We start from the raw sequence: 13,019 nt of genomic DNA, 5'->3' as shown, positions 1-13,019 counted from the left end.
ACTTCTAATGAAGAAACTATCTAATTCACTATATAAATTAGAAATTAAATGTAGTGCAAACTCAAGCACATTACATAGAGCTGCCTGTTGATGTACATTTGAATTTACACACACACACACACACACACACACACACACACACAGGATCATATTAGGTCAGTGCCACTGGTATTAGGGTAAGAAAGGGAGGTTTTACTCTTCTATATATTACATTATCTTGATGAAGACAGCTATTACAGTCCTCACATAAGCGATTCCATGCCTGCCCATCCAGAAAAAAAGTCTGAGATTAATGGATCTCACCATGGTGGGATTCAAAAATTTTTACTACCGGTTCTGTGTGTGTGGCATGGTTTGGTGGGTGTGGCAGGGGAAGGATACTATAAAATCTCCATTCCCACCCCACACCAGGGGAAGGATACTGTAAAATCTCCATTCCCTCCCCAATCCAGGGGAAGGTTACTGCAAAATCCCCATTTCCTCCTGATCAGCTGGGCCTTGGGAGGCAGAGAATAGATGGGGGTGGGGCCAGTCAGAATTTTTACTACGGGTTCTCCGAACTACTCAAAATTTCCATTACCGGTTCTCCAAAACTGGTGAGAACCTGCTGAAACCCACTTCTGAATCTCACCCCAAAGAGTTCAGGCTGCGACCTTAATAGTTGCTACTACAAGAAAAAGTAACTAATCCAATTTCCAGTGTTTCTATGTGCAACTTCTCTTTCTGTTCTTCTTCCAATCTCTCTACCCTCAACTCGCCCCCCATCCCCAGGTCATTCCTCTCACCTGGATGGTTTGTCCGGCGGGGGAAGCAGCGGGTCCCCCCACCAGCTTGCAGAAGAGCTCTAGGCGGGGCCTCCCGCTCTCGTCCTGCCCGCAGGTGGCAGTTGCCCAAATGCGGGTTGTCTCCGCCAGGTTGAAGTAAGGCGGGTGGAGACTAAGCGCCCTCTCCCCGGCGCCCAGGGAAGAAGCCGAGAGGGAGCCCGCGGGGGGGCAGCAGGACCAGAGCGCCAAGACGACCCCTGCCAACGCTGCGCCTGGCGCCGTTCGAGAAGTCAAGAGAGCTGCCGCCACCCGGGTCCTCGCCATCTTCGCGCCCCTTCGCTGGATTTGTTTACGCCGTCCGCGGGATTAGTGATCCGAGAGGGACGGCCTGCCTCCGCCCCTCCTGTGCCCCTTTGTGCTCCGATTAGCTCGGAGGGCACCGAAAAGAAAGCAAAGGGGAGGAGGAGGAGGAGGAGGAGGCGGCAGAGACACCTCCTGCTGCTCGGCTGCCACTTTCGCGGGATCACGAGGGAAAACGCCGCCCAGGGAGAGGAGATCGGACTACGGGGGTCCTAAGGAGGCGAGGGCGGCGTGGTGATTCCCCGGAACGATCCCGGCAGAGAAAAACACCTGCAGCTTTAACAGCGACCCGGCGCTTGCTTCGTTAGCAAGGAGCACCGGTCCGTCGTAAGTGAGGCGAGGACTGAGGAAACGCGTCACTCATTGCTGGCTGCAGCTCAGATCAGATTAAGGCTTCGTCCAGGGCTGCGATCCCGTACTGTCCGAGTTTCTCTCAGCTCAGCTGAACTTCGTGGAATTTGCCTTTGATTAAATGTCCATCGGATCAGGTTACAGGGTGCTTGAGAACTAGTAGATTTAGGGGGCCGAGGATGGCATTAAAAAAAACACACACACACACGAAAATTTCTTCAGACAACCCATTCTTTCCACAACTTGATGCCTTGAAGAGACTTTGTGGTTTGGGAACAGCATGTTCAGGATTCCCAGGTAGATGACTTCAAACAATTCACAATTGCCCCTTAATTATTTCACTTGCTAAGCCCTCTGAAGAAACTTCATCTTGGATTTCAACTCAGTTCCATCTTTTTTTTCTTCTTTTTTTTTTTAAAAAAGCTGACTTCTACAAGTCACTAAACTATTTTTTGGAGAGTGTCAGGATCATCTTTCATCCACTATGTGGAAATTAAGACACTTCCTCTGGAGCAGCTACTTCAGCATTCAAGGTTACAGCAGCATAAGTAAAGTGGCAGTGGTTTAGTATAAGTAATTTTCAACATTTCTGGAAGATTGTGATAAGGCAAACAGAAGAACTAGCACTGGTAATAAAAGAGGGCCCAGATAAGGAATAAAATGTACAGATTAGAAATTTAAATAAAATTACAACACTTTCCCCATTTTATATTATTACAGTGTAAATGTATTTTGGCAAATTTTTTGTTCTGTTATGGACCCATGACATTGCTTTAATTTCATTTGTCATCCAGAAGTAGGAGGAACTTGCTATCCTTAGCTGTTCTAGTTTCAGAGTAATGTTTCCCTATTTAAACTAGCAGCAAAATGGAAAATCTGATGCCCATGACCAGCCACAATAGTCTATCAACATCATAGATAGGTAACCCATAAGGAATAGCAACAATCCAGCAACAAGGGCTCCATGCTTGCTCTCAAACTGAGAATGGATCTGAGCAATTTTATCTGTCAGGTGTTCGACAGATTCCTCTGCACAGCCCTATAAGTGATCATCTGAGCCCTCCTTCCCAAAGAGAGACTAGGTGACCTTGATCAGGACCATTAGGTAACACTCTACAGATGCAATAAGACCAGAGAAATAGTGACATATTGTCATGATGTAGGTCTTAACAATGAGTCTGTCTTGTGTCCAATCAGATGTGTTCATAAGTTTTCCTCCCGCAGTGGTCTAGGCATCTTTTCAGCACCTTCAGCTCCTCCGTAAACCACAGAGAGTTTTGGGAGTGATGGGCCATAAGAGGGCACATGGATCTGATCCTGTTCAGAGCCTTGGCTGCTTTCTGATTCCAGGTTGTGGCCAAAGCCTCCATAGGGCAATGCTGCAGAACCCCCAAGACATCCTCTAGCTTCTTCTGGAACCAGGGTGGGTCTAGTCACTGAGGGTCACCATTCAAATAGGTCTTGTCTTCTTGCAGGAAGAGGCAGCACTGGAGATTCTTACAGCCACCAGGGCATGGTCTGACCATGCCAGAGGGGATGACAGATCCTCCACCAGAACAGGTTGCTACTGCTCCAACAATCATATCCAGAGTGTGACCACTGTCCTGATTTGGACCTGGGATGACCTGGGGTAGGCCCATGGCTACCATGGTGGCCATAAACTCTTGAGCTGCCTCCGAGGCCAAACCAGATTGAAGTCTGGACTTCCTGCCAACACTGAGATAGCCTTCAGCAGCTCAGGCAGGGAGGTTACTATGCAGCACAGAAACTGGTACAGCGGCAGCATTCCCAACTGATCCTGTGAGACCAACCGGGTCTCACTATCAGAAACCTGTGGTGCATGGCACCTGAAAACAAAAAGAGATTCCTGGATGACAGCTAGTAGGCCCCTCCTCTGCCCTGAGGCCCTGGCTGGTTGTAGACCCTAACTCAACTGGACACATTTCCAAGAGGGAAACTCCCCCCTCTGGTGTCAACCAAGCTTCAGTAATGCATGCCAAGTGGGCTTGTTCCTAATGAGTTCAAATTACCTTGTAATAGAACTGTATGACACATGACCTCCACAACACTAATTACAAAATAAACACTGATGGTTTTATGAGTTTTATATTTAATCTTCTGTTTTGGAGAAAACTCGCTGATTTAACCTAACACTTTTAGCAGTACTTCACAGGAATAAAATATAGACCCTTCATTCATTGCTGAACTAAAATATCCCTAATCATTGCTGGAATTGCTGCTAGGAGTTAAAATTCTCTCTCTCTCTCTTCTTAATTAAATATGGATGAAACAGCAAATCCATTTTTCCAATCTTTAAAAGTGCAAATGTATAATTTATACTTAATCTTTAAAAGTGCAAATGTATAATTTACTGCAATGCCCTGATATTAAATGATACATTAAGAAAGAATTTATAGAATATTATTCTGGTAGCCAGTCATTCTCTCACAGTCCTAGGAAGAAAGCCCTGGCAAGCCATTTTTGAAAACATTGCCAAGAAAACTGCAGGGACTTGTCCTTCTAGCCACCAGGAGTCATGATTGACTTGATGGGCCACAACAAGAAGACTATCACACTCACAGTGCAGTCCTGTTCAAGGTTGTTCTAAACACAATGAGACTATTCTTATGAAAGTTGACTGCGACTATGCACTTCTCTCTTTTTTTGCAAGGTGAGCACATCAAAAGCCAAAAATAACTTATGTTCTTATTACAAACAGCTTGCAACCTGAATAGACATCCGTAAAACAGGACACCTCAGGTAGATAATAAACTTGGTCTACCTTTTCAGTTATTCGGTTTTTGCTAAACAATACTCTCAATTTCTGATCTGTAGTTATTCATAATCATATATAACACAATGACTTTTAGTAGCATAAACACTTCAGCATATTTCTATTTGATCTATGATTTTGATTTTTGGGTTTTTCCAACCAGCTTGTGTTAAATTTCCTGACTTTCCTCCCCAGGGTTGTTTTTTAAATAGCTGCAGATGTTTTGGAATTGCCAAACATGCACAGATTAGAGGTTCTGAGGTTTTATTTTTGCTTTCAGCCAAATTCCTGGTGGAACACCTTTATTTGGGGAAGCCGCATGTATCAGAGTTTGGACAGCAGACTGAGAAGAGCCATCAGCAGTGCCCTTCCCCCTGGTTTAATCTGGGATGGAATTCAGTCAGGCTAGAAGCCAGAACTCTGCTATCCAGCTTCACATCTTCACACAATGTTCCATTAGTGCCCTTAATTTAAGTTATGCTGAAGTATTTTGTGAATGTGGCAAAGAGAAGCTTTTGGCTGATTGTCCTGACAAAACTTTAAGAGCTGGTTTCTAATCTAAAACATACAGGAAAGTTGTACATGCTATTCTAATCCAGGAAAACAAAGTAGGCAAGATGAAGGAGCCATCTTTATATACATCATTTCAATATTTGGCTTTTTATTATTTGGAAAAAATTAAGCACAAAGTACATTATACTTTTTCCCTACTATGTAATTGGAGTTTTACCCAGACCAACATAAAGAAAATAAACCCTTGTCACTCCTCAAAAGCATAATCGAAAACAGCTTGAAAATCTTGCACAGAACAGAAGGTGACTTGAAAGAACTGAAAGAATAAGTCTCTTGCTATAGAAAGTCCAGAACTGACCTGTGTTATCTACTGAGCTTCTGAAATCTACATATTATATTTTATTCCAACAAGTATTGATAGAGAATAATGAACATCAGCAACTCCAGTCTGTCTGTTTTAAGTGACACTGATTGCCAGTTTCTATCTTGTCAAATATATATATAATGGGAAAATGGTGTTAAATCTTTTGTGTTTCATATCCTGTTTTTAATAAAGTACAATACTGCCAGTGTTTCTCCTAACCTTTTAGCTGACAAAAGTGATGACAAATGCTTTTTGCCACTGATCGACTTAAAACATCTGATGCTGAGTTGTGCATGTTTCTATTCAAGGAAACTTGATATGTCAAAGTGCACCAATAGGGAAATAGATCTTTATATGTGCCAATAGCTCACCCTAAGTCAAAGAATAGTTGAGGAATTGCTTATAGACATTATTTAATAGATTTATGCACAGATAATGTCTCTTATATTCTCCAGATGGAGAGAGAGATCTCTAGCTACTATGCAAGCATCAATGTTTTCTTCATTACATTAATTCAGATATGTTTAACAGCGCTAATCAAGCATAATGAACCTTGTCAACCCAAGTTCCAACTATAAATTCCTTTCCTGAACATGCTTCAGTGCTGCATTCCTTTAAAGAAAACTCTATTTCAGCAATGGGCGATGTCTGAGATATCATACTCACCTCTTTCTATAAAGTGCACATGCATATTTTCATTGCCTCTCTCTTCCGCCATTTGTAATCAGACTGCATCTCTCCACCACCTTGATTTTGCTCCCTGCCCTGAGATCTGCCTTTTTACCTGCCCCTAGTCCACAGGACTCCGTTACTGCTACTTGAGTAAGAGAGGAAACAGGAAAAATACGTTACTTCGGTCCTGTAGCTTAATTATGGAATATGCAGTCATAACAATATGAATAGACAACATAATTTATATGGAAATATTCCTTGATACTTGTGATTTAATAATCTTGTCCTGTTAAAAACAAAAAAAAAAGTATTATTTGGGCACAACCATATGAAAAGGGAGCCATACACCTAAATGAACTTGTAAAGAGGGAGGATGAGAACAGAAAGGCAACTGAAACCAGGGGTGAAATCCAGCGGGTTCTGGAGAACCGGTAGCGGAAATTTTGAGCAGTTCGGAGAACCGGCAAATACCACCCCTGGTTGGCCCCAAAGTGGGGTGGGAATGGGGATTTTGCAGTATCCTTCCCCCAGGAGTGGGGTGGGAATGGAGATTTTGCAGTATCCTTCCCCTGCCACTCCCACCAAGCCACACCCACCAAGTCAACCACGTTCATAAGCCACGCCCACAGAACTGGTAGTAAAAAAAAAATGGATTTCACCACTGACTGAAACGTGGCCAGAGCAGCAATAGCAATAGCACTTAGACTTACATACCATTTCACAGTGCTTTACAGCCCTCTCTAAGCATATTACAGAGTCAGTATATTGCCCCTAACAATCTGGGTCCTCATTTTACTCACCTTGGAAGGATGGAAGGCTGAGTCAATCTTGAGCCGGTGAGGCTCGAACTGCCAAAATGCTGGCAGTCAGCAGTTAGCAGAATTAGCCTGCAATACTGCATTCTAACCACTGTGCCACCACAAGTCATTTTATAATTAAGTTTGGAAAATTATTTTGGTTGATTATTTCGCTTTAGACAGAATCTATTCATACATTATTTTAAATTCTGTTTTAATTGACCATAATAGTTTATCTCCTTTAAATAACTGGGAGATAGAATATAATAAAATCCAGTCTGTTATTACAATGTCTGGTGGAGTACAACTCAGTGGTGGGTTCCTCCCGGTTCGGTCCGGTTCGGCTGAGCCGGTAGCAGTGACGATATGACGTCACCGAACCGGTTCTCCCCCCCACCCCCCCACCCCACCCCCACGTTATTCTTACCTTTTATTTGGTCCCACCCCCAATCTATTGCTGCCTCCTGAGTCCCAGCTGATGACTAGAGGGAAAAAACTGTTTAAACTCTTGCCGCAGGGCTTCAAACGGCTGTCCTACAGCTGATCAGTGTTAAAAGCAAACAAATGAGTTGGGTCGTAAGTGCGAGGACCTTCCAGAAATGACTCTGACCAGCTAGCCACGCCCACCTAGTCACATGACTTCCAAGCCACACCCACAAAATAAGCCACGCCCACAGAACCAGTAGTAAAAAAAATTAGAACCCACCCCTGGTACAACTGAGAGGTAAGAATGGCTATGGAGCAGTAGTGGGATTCAGCCAGTTCACACCACTTCGGTTGTTAACTGTCTGAGCAGTTTGGCAAATTGGTTGTTGGAAGAAATCATTAGGGCAGAGAACCAGTTGTTAAATTACTTGAATCCACCACTGCTATGGAGGGTAAGTTTAAACTTCAACAAAACTATTTTACATGGATTACTTTGAGGGTGTGTGTGGCAGCAAGATTTTAAAGGATAGCTATGCTTCCACAAAATAAATTTGAAACTAGTGATGGTACTTCTCTGCAAATCAATACTGGTTTCAGCACAGCTCATCAAATTCTCCGTTCATTTAGAATCTTTCAAGACTATTTAACTCAAAAAAAAACTTACATGGGAAACTGGCACACTACAAGGCTTTCATCTTTATGAAAAAGTCCTTTTGACTCCAAACACATTCTTAGAAAATTAAAAAAAAAAAAAAAAAGATGGCTGAACCCAGTGCTTTATTTGCTGGTTTGTCCATCTGCCCAGAAAATAAAAGGGTAGTAGAGAAAGCTAAAGGGAACAACTTCAATTCTTTGCCGTCTGGTAAATGGCTAGGTATGATTGGCTGCTTCTCCCAGGGGAGCCATTTTATTATTATGTATTTGATTTGTGCCCAGAGATAATTCATTTCTGCCAAGAGAGCTTTCTTTATGAGAGTGCCAGAAATAGGATCTGAAAAACGCCTATGTGCATGCCTATCCAAAAAGGTTGCTTACCTTTAAATTAGAGAATGTTTCTGAAGAAAGGTTCACCATTCTCACTGTGATACCTCAGGACTGGCCTTCAAACCACGCACAATGCAATTTTGTTTCCTACATTCTTGGTTGCTGTAGAAGTTAGGAGATGCAGAAAATACCAAAAATGCTCCATATGATCTATAGGCTGTTATAAATTATTATTTCTATGTAAGCTTTCAATTAAGATCTTTCTTATTGTTTTGCTGCTGTTCTGAAGCAAGCACCTAATTTCATTTAGGCAGCCACTATTTCCAACAAAAACTTTTCAAAATAGATGTCTGTTCTCATGTGCTTCAAGTGAAAATAAACTCACTACTCTGCAAGATGGGCAAGATAGAAAAAGGAAAAAAAACTTTTCTAACTAAAATGGAAAAGCAAAATCAGTATATTGTATAGTTCATTTTTTTTTCATATACTTTTTAATTTAAGACTTAATATTGCTTTCTGTTAAATTAATCCAAAAGAGATGGTCTAGGAACAAAGAACATGTGTTGTAGAATAATTCAAGTGCATTGTTTTTATAATTACTTTATAATATCTTATAATAATACCTTATAATAACATATTACCTTATAAAAATATAAATATCTTTATATTTTATTTTACTCAGAGATTCAGATACAAAGTCATAACATGATATTTTTTAAATTCTGCATAATTGGTATTGTTTTGTGACATATAATGCAATCCAATTCTGTGTCTATATCCTGGAAGTTAAACCCCAAAGTGCTTTATGAAACCTGTTCCTTTCTGGACTGTAAAATAAATGCCCAATGTCCTTGCAATATTATCATTTATTATTACAATATGAGCTTTCAGATAAGACTGTACCACATGTGCTGTTCTTCCGTTAGGAACAAATTGGTACCTCTGTACTCAAAATCCATGGGGCTAAAATAATGAAATACAGTTTATTGAACACTCCTCCATCTATTTATTACTACCGTGTTTTCCCGAAAATAAGACAGGATCTTATTTTGACCCCCCAAATAAGTGCTTGGCCTTATTTTTGAGGAGGTCTTATTATTTTTGAGGTGCAGGGGGCGATGAGCATGATCATCTCATGGCTGCTGCTGACACATCAGTTCATCAGCTGTTTGCCCGAGGCCGTGCACACGCTTCCAGCCATGCTTCCCAGGACTCTGCACCATGCTGTCGGCCCAGTCACGTCATTGCGACTGGGTGTCCCATCGCCGCTGTTGCCTCCCTGTTCTTTGCTAATGGCTTTTGCAGCGGCCATTAGAATGACAAAAGGGGCATGATGGCTAGAGTTGGGGGAGCGGCCCTTAGGTAAGGGCATGTGAGGTGGTGGGGCATGTTCCCCCTCCTTTCTCCCCCTCCGGCCTCGCCTCCTCACCTCATGTTGTTTGTGTGGTGAGCAACTAGAGGAAATGGCGGGGACCAGCTGTGCATGCATTTCAATATTTCCAGGAAGGGCTTATTTTGGGGGGAGGGCTAATTTTAGCGCATGCACTCAAAAGCCTGATTGGGCTTATTATCCGGGGAGGTTTTATTTTCAGGCAAACAGGGTATTGTAAACTAGGATTTCTAGCCTTTTAAGTGCAACACATATGTAGAACTGTTTTAGAAGTAAGATCGTGGAACTCTTGCAACTTTTTCATGTATTTTCTTGCTCAATAACATTTAAATGCTTTTCATTACCGATCTGAAATATTTTACTGTGTCTTTTTAAAAGACTCTTAGTTGTTTTGAACATCCAAAAGGTGGAATGTAAATAGCTTGAATGAAATACAGGTAGTCCTTGACTTACAACAGTTCATTTAGTAGCCATTCAAATGGCACTGAAAAAAGTGTCTTATGACCATTTTTCACACTTTAACGACCATTGCAGTGTCCCCATGGGCACATGATCAAAATTCAGATGCTTGGCAAGTAACTCATGACAGTTGCAGTGTACCAGGGTCATATGATCACCTTCTCTGATCTTCTGACAAGCAAAGTCAACAGAAAACCAGATTCACTTAACGACTGTGTTACTAATTTAACAACTGCAGTGATTAACTTAATAACAGTGGCCAGAGAGGTCATAAAATGGGGCAAAACTCACTTAACAAATGTGTCATTTAGCAACAGAAATTTTTGGCTCAATTGTGGCCGTAAGTTGAGGCCTATGAGTAAGTCCTCCACGTAGGACCACAATTGACCCCAAAATTTATGCTGCTAAGTGAGAAATTTGTTAAGGCAGTTTTGTCCCATTTTACAACTTTGCTTGTCCCATTTGTTAACTGAATCACTGAAGTTGTTAAATTAGTAACACAGTCATTAAGGGAATCTGGTTTCCCCATTGACTTTGCTTGTCAGAAGGTCACAGAAGGTGATCATATGATCCTGGGACACTGCAACTGGCATGAGTAAGTTGCCAAGCATCTGAATTTTGATCATGTGCCCATGGGAACCCTACAATGGTAGTTAAAAGTGTGAAAAATGGTCATTAGTCACTTTTTTCAGTGCCATTGTAATTTCAAATGGCCACAAAGCAGTGGTGAAATCCAATTTTTTTCCCCTACCGGTTCTGTGGGCGTGGCTTGGTGGGCATGATGTGGCTTGGTGGGAATGGCAGGGGAAGGATACTGCAAAATCTCCATTCCCACCCCACTCCAGGGGAAGGATATTGCAAAATCTCCATTCCCATCCCACTCTGGGGCCAGCTAGAGGTGGTATTTGCCGGTTCTCCGAACTGCTCAAAATTTCCGCTACCGGTTCTCCAAAACCTGCTGGATTTCACCCCTGCCACAAAGTGAACTGTTGTAAACCGAGGGCTACCTGTACTTGTACCCCTTTAGCGCAAGTCCTCTTAACAGCCCGACACGGTTCACCCCTTTTTTGTCTTATCACCTCAGGCAGGCACCGAGGCCCGCAGCTAAATCCTCCTCTCCCGATCAAAGCGCGGGAATCCTGGGAGGGCACCGCGATGAGCCAGCAGAGCCTGCAGCTCGCGAGGAAAAGCGGGCCTCGTGGCGCTGGTTGGCTGGCAGACAGCCGCCGCTGTTACTCAGACGCCGGCTCGGGCGTGGGGCTGCCGCTCTCTGCAGCCAGACGCTGCCCTGCTCGCCTGCCAGCCCCAGAGGAAAGCCGGGAGGAAGCGCTGCAGGGCGGCCAGACGATGCAGCTCCGCTTTTGGCGGTAGGCATGACCCGCTTAGAGAGCTCAAGATGTCTTTCAAGGTAAGTCCGCAATCGAGCTGTGCCGGGCTATGGTGTTGCTGCTGCAGCTGGAGCTGGTCTCCCGCTAACATTGCAGTCAGGCGCCGGGGCAGGCCTGGTTGGAGTGGCTGCCTCTTGCCGTTAGCCCGGCTTGCAGAAGAGCAGAAGGAAGCCGGCTCAGAAACCGGCTGCTCCAGAAAAGCGATCTTTGGCGTGTCACCGCTCGCCGCCGGCGGTGGAGCCAAGCGCTGAAAGGTGAAGCGTGGTGCGGCTGGGGCGAGTCCTTCGTGTCTGCATTTATCTTAGACTCGCTGGGTTGTCTGTAGCTGGAAAATGAGCCCGGTCAAGAAGTCATCGCCCCCCTCCTCTCCCCTCCCTCCCTGTCTCATGCCAGTTATAAGGGAGACGTTTCGCGTTCAAGGGACACGGGAAAAGTCTTTCCCCCCCTATTTATACTGAAAGTGGTGCAAAGCCTCCAGCCGTTGAGAACTGTCAGTCAGAGCAGCATTCTGGGAGGGGTCTTTCTGCAGAGTTAAACAAATTGTTATTTATTTAAATTTATTGGTCGCCCAATTCCAATGGAGTTTAAGGGGTAGGTCTGGGGGTGCTGTAAAGGGAAACAAACACTGGTAGGCCTGAATTTTATATCATCATCATCATCATCATCATCATCAGTAGTCTGCGCTACTATTAATCTTCTCATCCTTCCCACCACCCATCTCCTTCCACTTATGACTGCATGGCTGTAATTTTGTTACTTGTATCCTTACGATTTATATTGATATTGTTTCCTGATTGCTTATTTGTACCCTATGACTATCATTAAGTGTTATACCTTATGATTCTTGATGAACGTATCTTTTATGTACACTGAGAGCCTATGCACCAAGACAAATTCCTTGTGTGTCCAATCACACTTGGCCAATAAAAATTTTTATTCTATTCTATCATCATCAATTATCTTTCCATAGGAAAAGGGATTCCATGGGATCCTAAAAGCAACTCACCAGATTTTTTTTAAAAAATTAACATACTGGTTATTAAAATACATATTAAGACAAATTAACTGGATGCCTGGCCAATTTTTGCTGAAACAAGTTGGCTATAACTCAATTTGGCAAAAAAAGCCATACAGCGCAGGGTTGCTCTGCCTCTTAAGTTTTTTTTTCCAGTAGGTTGAAAGCCACAATCAAAAGGCTTTTTCCACATCTTTATGATCCATTTTTCCACATGGTAACTTTACCATAACAAGCTACTTTAAACTAGACTGGTTTCCTGTACTGAAAGATTATCCACAGAATCCCTCCATCTCAGGAAGAGACCTACACCGGTATCTCAAAATAAAGTTCTTCCTGTTAATATAGTAGACACCCTCATACTGGGAAAGAAATAGTGCTGGGATAGGTTGAGCTGGGTGAGAGGATTTAATGAGGGATTATATGTTGGAAGTTTAACTTTGGGGCCAAGTTTTTCATTTTTACTGTTTTAATAGCCTTAATATGGTTTTCTGTTGTTTTATAATTGATATTGTTTTAATTGATGATTGGAAACCCAGAGTTCAGTGTAAGATGGGCAGCTGAATACATATTTTTTAAAATAATACATTTTTATAGCATCAGGAGGTTCAAGTTGCATAAGGAAATCATTTATTTTTACCCCACCTTGTTATTTTATAAAATATCTCAAATTCATACTCCCTCCTCTTCCTGTTTTTCTCACAACAACTCTGTGAGGGCTGAGAGAAAGTGACTGGTCCAAAGTCACCCAGTTAACTTTCAT

The 13,019-nt window shown here is 42.8% G+C and overlaps 2 protein-coding genes across 2 annotated transcripts in view; one reads left to right on the top strand and one right to left on the bottom strand.

The window, feature by feature from the left end:
- The window catches only part of LAMA3 (laminin subunit alpha 3), a 136,598-nt gene extending 131,623 nt beyond the window's left edge, over nt 1–4,975 (bottom strand). Inside the window, exon 1 of the mRNA XM_087891338.1 lies at nt 786–4,975. Within this exon, the coding sequence (XP_087747464.1) occupies nt 786–1,088 (303 nt within the window). The 5' untranslated portion in view covers nt 1,089–4,975. The remainder of the gene's footprint in view (nt 1–785) is intronic.
- A 5,980-nt stretch (nt 4,976–10,955) lies between these two features.
- The window catches only part of ANKRD29 (ankyrin repeat domain 29), a 33,881-nt gene continuing 31,817 nt past the window's right edge, over nt 10,956–13,019 (top strand). Inside the window, exon 1 of the mRNA XM_034429610.3 lies at nt 10,956–11,261. Coding sequence (XP_034285501.1) covers nt 11,250–11,261 — 12 coding nt within the window. The 5' untranslated portion in view covers nt 10,956–11,249. The remainder of the gene's footprint in view (nt 11,262–13,019) is intronic.

Source organism: Pantherophis guttatus, chromosome 3 (genome assembly GCF_059756535.1).
Source record: "Pantherophis guttatus breed Tessera chromosome 3, ASM5975653v1, whole genome shotgun sequence".
In the NCBI taxonomy this organism is placed as follows: Eukaryota; Metazoa; Chordata; class Lepidosauria; order Squamata; family Colubridae; genus Pantherophis; species Pantherophis guttatus.
The sequence above is the reverse complement of the archived record's forward strand: the minus strand, read 5'-3'. Positions and strand labels throughout refer to the sequence as shown.